General features: G+C 52.6%; 1 protein-coding gene across 2 annotated transcripts in view; it reads left to right on the forward strand.

Moving 5' to 3' along the window:
* IGF1R (insulin like growth factor 1 receptor) overlaps positions 1–6,000 on the forward strand; it is a 298,964-nt gene extending 292,964 nt beyond the window's left edge. For both annotated transcript variants that reach the window (XM_068557027.1, XM_068557036.1), the window contains exon 21: positions 5,448–6,000. In XM_068557027.1, the coding sequence (XP_068413128.1) occupies positions 5,448–5,829 (382 nt within the window). In that variant the 3' untranslated portion in view covers positions 5,830–6,000. The remainder of the gene's footprint in view (positions 1–5,447) is intronic.

The raw sequence follows: 6,000 nt of genomic DNA on the forward strand, positions 1-6,000 counted from the left end.
CCACCTGTGTTAGTTTCTTTTATTTCCATATAACATTACCCGAAACCTAACAGTTTAAGACAACAATAAGCATTTATTATCTCAAAGAGTTTCTGGAGGTCAGGGATCCAGGAGCAGCTTAGCTGGCTGGCTCTGGCCGGGGGTCTCCTGAGGTCACAGTCTGGCTGGCAGCCGGGGCTGCAGTCATCTGAAGGCTTGACCAGGGCTGGGATCCACTTCCAAGATGGAGAACTCACGCCACCAGTTGCCACGTGAGGCCTTAGTTCCTCTGTGACGCTGCTTGAGTGTCGTCGTGCCATGCAGCTGGCTTCTTCTAGAGCAGGGCTCAGAAAACGTTTTCTCCAAAAGGACAGATAGTAAATATTTTCAGCTCTGCGGGCCCCTACGATCTCAACTGCAGCTACTCAACTCTGCCGTTGTACAAGAGCAGCCAGAGACATCACAGGAACAAGTGTGGCCGTGCTCCAAGAAAACTTTATTTCTGGATACTGAAATTTGAATTTCACATAGCTTTCATTTTGTCACAAAATATTACTCTTCTTTGATTTTTTTTCAACCATTTACAAATATAAAAGCCATCCTTAGCTCATAGGCCTTACAAAATTAGACAGCTGGCCAGATTTGGCCCGCGGGCCTACAGCGTGCCTCCCCTACCCCAGAGCAATTGCTCCCACAGCAGAGCAGAAGCCACAGTGTTCTTTGTGGCCTGGAAGTCACGCTCCACGGTGTCCACAACCTCATATGGGCTAACGGGCAGCCTTATTTGATGTGAAAGGAGATTATGTGAGGCGTGGACACCAGGAAGTGAGGACCACTGGGGTGTCAGAGGCCAGCCACCACACCCTACTGATGACTGCCCCCCTCACAGGTGACTGCCCTCCACTTTGAACAGTGCAGCCACTGTATTCATGTCAGCCCATTAGAAGAACAACCTTCCTTCTGAGCAAAAATATAAGTAACAGAGTTTGAGGAGTGATGCCCACTGAATTGGCCTGAGCGTGTCCAGTGCCAGAAGAGTCTAACACTAGAAGTGGTGGTATTTTAGCAAGCATAGAAACAGTCCAAGAAAGCAGGTGTGTGCTTTGTTCGTGTGGTTTGGGGATGGTGGGAGGAGAGGTACTGTTTTTGAGCTTTCTCTTTGACTTGAATAAACATTGTCTCTGAGAAATTTGTGGGACTCTTGAAGTTGATCTGCCCCCAGGTGACTGGAGATTTAATATTAATTTAATATGCCTGGGAAGCAACCCCCTGCCATGGGAAAGGCAGCATACTTCCTGTTCCCAGCATAGAGTGACAAGGAAATTTACATGGAGAGGTTACTCTGGCATATTAAGTGTATAATTCAGGAGGCATTTCTTCCTCGCCATCTAGAACCCCCTTAGTAAATTTTCTCCCTTCTAAGAAAAGAACAAAGTGAAAGGAGGCAAGTCAGTTTTATAAGGAGTGTCTGTATTGTCCTTGTGAATTTATTGATGAGCTTAGGTAAGGAAGACGTGTTCTGAGAGAGGGGTTCTTTTATTACAAAAAATGAAAGAATGGACTGTTGTTTCTCTCAGAGGAGAGCAGGATCACTGAGCCCTCGGGAGTTGCCTGAAAGCCATGCTGGACCTCCATGTGGGAGAGAGGTTGTGTGCTTCAGTTCCAGAGGTGTGAATGGCACCCATAGGGTAACAGGGGGTGGGGTGTGCAGGGGCTGCTGGTGGACCTCAGCCCAGCATCATTGCTCGGCGATGCCCGGGAACAGATGAAGCTGGCTCTTCCCCAGTAGCCAACAGTTCTGATCCCCTCAGTGGAACAGGGTGCACAGCTTTAGAGGAAAGGTACCATGGTCCAGGCTGCAGAGTGTCTAGGCCCATGGGTCTCAACCCTGAGATTCAGTGTGAATCGATCAGCAAGTGGCATGAGACAGATCCGGCTTGTGGTTCAATGGTGGATCCGTATTTTAGATCGACAACAAAGCTTGTCCTTAACCTTCTCTTGCACACAGGTCTCCATACTCACACCACCAATGTCCTTGAGCCCCTCTGAGTGAGTGCTGACTGCTCCAGCCCAGAGCTGGGACTGTGGGGAGCGGCCCGCACTCTCAGCAGGTCCGGTGACTGGAAGGGCGGGACTCTGATGCTGGGACACGGGCTGGAGCAGAGGTGCGCGCTGAGCATGGACCATGTTCTCTGCGGGTGGGACTTTGACAGTGTCACACATCAAGACCCTCTGCCAGGGAGGCCTTCAGTGTACAGCGTTCAGAAAGGAATTTGAACTTTTTAGCCCAGAGAGTCATCAACTCACGGATGAGTCTGAAACAAACTCAGTAGACTTTGGTTGATTTGCAGTTTTCAAACATGGTTTTTCCCTGTCGCTGATTAAAGCCCCCACATTGTCGGGAATCCTGGGCCAGTTTTGTGGGAATCCAGTGCTTGAGTGGGATCCAAACAGTCAGGAATGGCACTCATGCCCAGTTAGCCTGCAGTGGGCTTTTCCCTGGTGCACGGGTCCTGCCTTAGATCTCTGCCCCAAAACAGAGTAGCGTGGGGTGAGCGGTCAGGCAGGCCCCTGTCCCACTGCCCCTCCTGGCTGAGAAGTGGTCATAAGACAGTCCTGGCTGTTCAGGGCTGCCAGGAGGGGAAGAGCGGGTGCAGATGAGCCCTGCAGGTCCTCTCTGGAATGTGGGCTCGTTGTCGTGACAGTCCTCACCCGGACTGAGGCTGTGCCAGCACTTAGGTGCTGGGCTGCCCTAGGCCGCTCGGCCCGTGATTGCAGCCTGCCCGCACACAGCAGGGCCGGGGATGGGGAGGAGACAGTGAGCGGGATGAGACCATCACCCGGCCTCCGGGGTCACACGAGGGCAGCAGCTCCGTCTGCTCCTGCCCCTGCCCCAGGTGAAGGCTGCGTGCACGCACACCTCCGATGCAGGCGTTCAGTAAAGGACGACTCCAGCTCCCCAGAGCTGACCAGTTGTAAAAAATGTGCTTTTTTAAAGAGGAGTTTTATCAGCTCATAAATCCTTCTAAAGTCTACTGGAAAGTTTTCTTGTGGAGATAGTGTAAACAAGGTCTTGAATCCCACAGAGTAAAAAGACTTCCTTTTATGGGCAGCAGTGGAAGGGCCGTGACTCTGGAATGGTTTAAAAGTGGTGCCACGTGGTTTGTTTGTGCTGATGTCACTCACATGCCTCCCCTGCTGGTGGCACCTTCTCAGCCCCAGGCCAAGGGGCACGGAGCCAGGGCACATCACGTGTCCTTGGCCCTGGCTGTGCTTCTATTCAGGGATAAGTCAGTCGGCCAGAGAGGAAATTGCAGCCAAGCCGTGGAGAGGGATTTCATGTATTTATGGCCCTTTTTTCTTTGGTGGGGGGGGATATGGAAGGAGGCTTGTTTACCATGTGACCCAAGGACAAGCTGCCAGTTTATCTGCAAAGCCCGCATGACACCTGTGACTGTCGATGGATGGCCAGGAGAGGGAGAGCCTCCAGGCAGGACTGTGGTTTCTCTTGTTTAGGTTGAGAGAAAATTCCTCTTTCTGAGGTCGGTGTTGTTCAAAGTGTAAGCACATCATTCACGAGAACTCCATCCCTGCTCCACCCTCACTCGTTTGGGGACCTTGGACAAATTATGTAATCTCTTGGTACTTCCACTTCCTCATCTATAAAATGGGGCTATAATATGATACACACCTTCCCAGGCTCGTGAAGAGTAAAGCCATTTACACCCGTAACACTACCGAGAGCATTCATTAACTACCATGTGGTTAGTGCTGTGACCTAGTGTAGGTGATTCAGTTGGGAGGGGAAAGAACTAGTCAGTCTTCATGTTTTGTCTAATTCTTTTTCCGCTAGAGCAGGGGTGACAAGCTTTTTCTGTAAAGGCCCACATGGTAAATATTTCGGGCTTGCAGGCCAAACCATCTCAACTGTTCAACTCGTAGTTGTGGTTTGAAAGCAGCCGTAGATCATATGTAAACAAACAGTGTTTCTGTTCCAATAAAACTTGATTTACAAAAGCTGGCAGCAGGCCTCTCTCCCATTCCCACCCTCCCTCAAGGTCACATCCTCTTCCCTCTGACTTGACCTGACACCATTTTCCCACATCTTTCAAGGTAGCTGGCGGATCGACACGGGAGTTTTCCTGTCCCCACAGGCTTTCTCTCCTTGGAACTTCCCCTGGGGCCAGACTTAGGCAGTTGCTCTGTCAAGTGTCAGCCTGACAGAGGCTGGAAGCCAGTTTGGGGTGCTTTGAGCTTCCTAGATGTGGGGAGTTCCATTGACCATTTTTATTGAGAACTATCTCATTAGCCAGAAGTTTTAAAACAAAACATAGAATGGAATTTTCTGGCGAGAAGAGAAGTGGAAGGGAAGGCACTTTGGTCTTTTTGAGAAAGGGCTGCTGGCCGGTCCCTTCTCGGAACCTTCTCCACACTCTGGCCAGCCTGGACCTTTGCTCAGCCACCTCCTTTGTGCGCCAGCGGTCTACTTGGCTGGACCACTCTGCGTTCCAGGTTAATAAGAAGGACCCCTCCTCCTGCGGCCATTCTGAACCTTGTCAGAGCCTGGGCCTTTCCTGGCTGTCCCGGCAGCACCCTGCTTTTCTGGTGCAGCCTCCTGTTCTGGGGGCTTGGGTCCGATGCCAGGTTTCTCCCTGTGGCCACGTGACTCTGAGGGCTTCCCAGGGGCTGCAGCCCAGGTGCCCTCTCTGCCTGCCCCAGGCCTGTGCAGGGAGTCTGCCACCAGGCTCTCCCTGCTGGCTTGTTGGCATCTGGCTCAGGGCCCCACTGGGCCTCTCATTGGGTTCAGGGCAGCCTGGCTCCCAGGGCGGCTCTGCCGCCCCAGGGCATGCAGTGAGCAGCCTGAGCCCTGGCGCCAGACGTGGGTCGTGTGCCCCTTCTGTCTTGCAGCCATGCTGCCTGGCACTGCCTGTCCTCAGTTCTCTGCCAGTGGTCCCCTGCCACCAGGAGGAAGCGTAGAAATAGCATGGGTGGAAGTGAAGGAGAGATCACTGTGGGGAAAGCTGTGATCACTGCTCAACCTTATTAGTGAGAAATCAGAGGTTTCTTGCATTCTAATTCTGGAAATAATGTTTAATCAGTGGCTGCAAGAGATGCTTCAAATAGAAAGCTGGTTTGTTTTTTATGTAAATAATACCTGTAATAGCAGACTTGTGTGGAACCTGTATTTGCCCTTCTCAGGAAGTGAGAGTTTGGGTTTTGTATCGCGGAGGGTCCTGGGTCCTGGGTCTGGATGAAGTGACTGCATTGGTGGACGTAAGTCAGGAGAAGCTGAAGGCTACTTGCGCCATCAAGATAGAAAGCCAGAGGCCCAGACAGGCAGCAGAACTGCTTTGGCACACTTGCTGTACACGTGTAGGTGGGGAAGACACACACAGCAAGTAGCCACGGGGCCGCTCAGCCGCGGCCCCCTTCCAGGCTGGGCCCATCTCTGTCTGTCTTCCCCTCAGGTTTGAACTGATGCGCATGTGCTGGCAGTACAACCCCAAGATGAGGCCTTCCTTCCTGGAGATCATCAGCAGCATCAAGGACGAGATGGAGCCCGGCTTCCGGGAGGTCTCCTTCTACTACAGCGAGGAGAACAAGCCGCCTGAGCCAGAGGAGCTGGACCTAGAGCCGGAGAACATGGAGAGTGTCCCCCTGGACCCCTCGGCCTCCTCGTCCTCCCTGCCGCTGCCCGACAGACACTCAGGACACAAGGCCGAGAACGGTCCGGGCCCTGGCGTGCTGGTCCTTCGAGCCAGCTTCGACGAGAGACAGCCTTATGCGCACATGAACGGGGGCCGCAAGAAGGAGCGGGCCTTGCCTCTGCCCCAGTCCTCGACCTGCTGATCCTGGATCCCGATCCGTGCAAACAGTAACGTGCGCACACGGCGGCGGGTGGGGGGGAGAGTTTTAACAATCTATTCACAGCCTCCTGTACCTCAGTGGATCTTCAGAACTGCCATTGCTGCCCACGGGAGACGGCTTCTCTGCAGTAAACACATTTGGGATGTTCCTTTT

This window comes from Eschrichtius robustus, chromosome 1, assembly GCF_028021215.1.
Source record: "Eschrichtius robustus isolate mEscRob2 chromosome 1, mEscRob2.pri, whole genome shotgun sequence".
Classification (NCBI taxonomy): Eukaryota; Metazoa; Chordata; class Mammalia; order Artiodactyla; family Eschrichtiidae; genus Eschrichtius; species Eschrichtius robustus.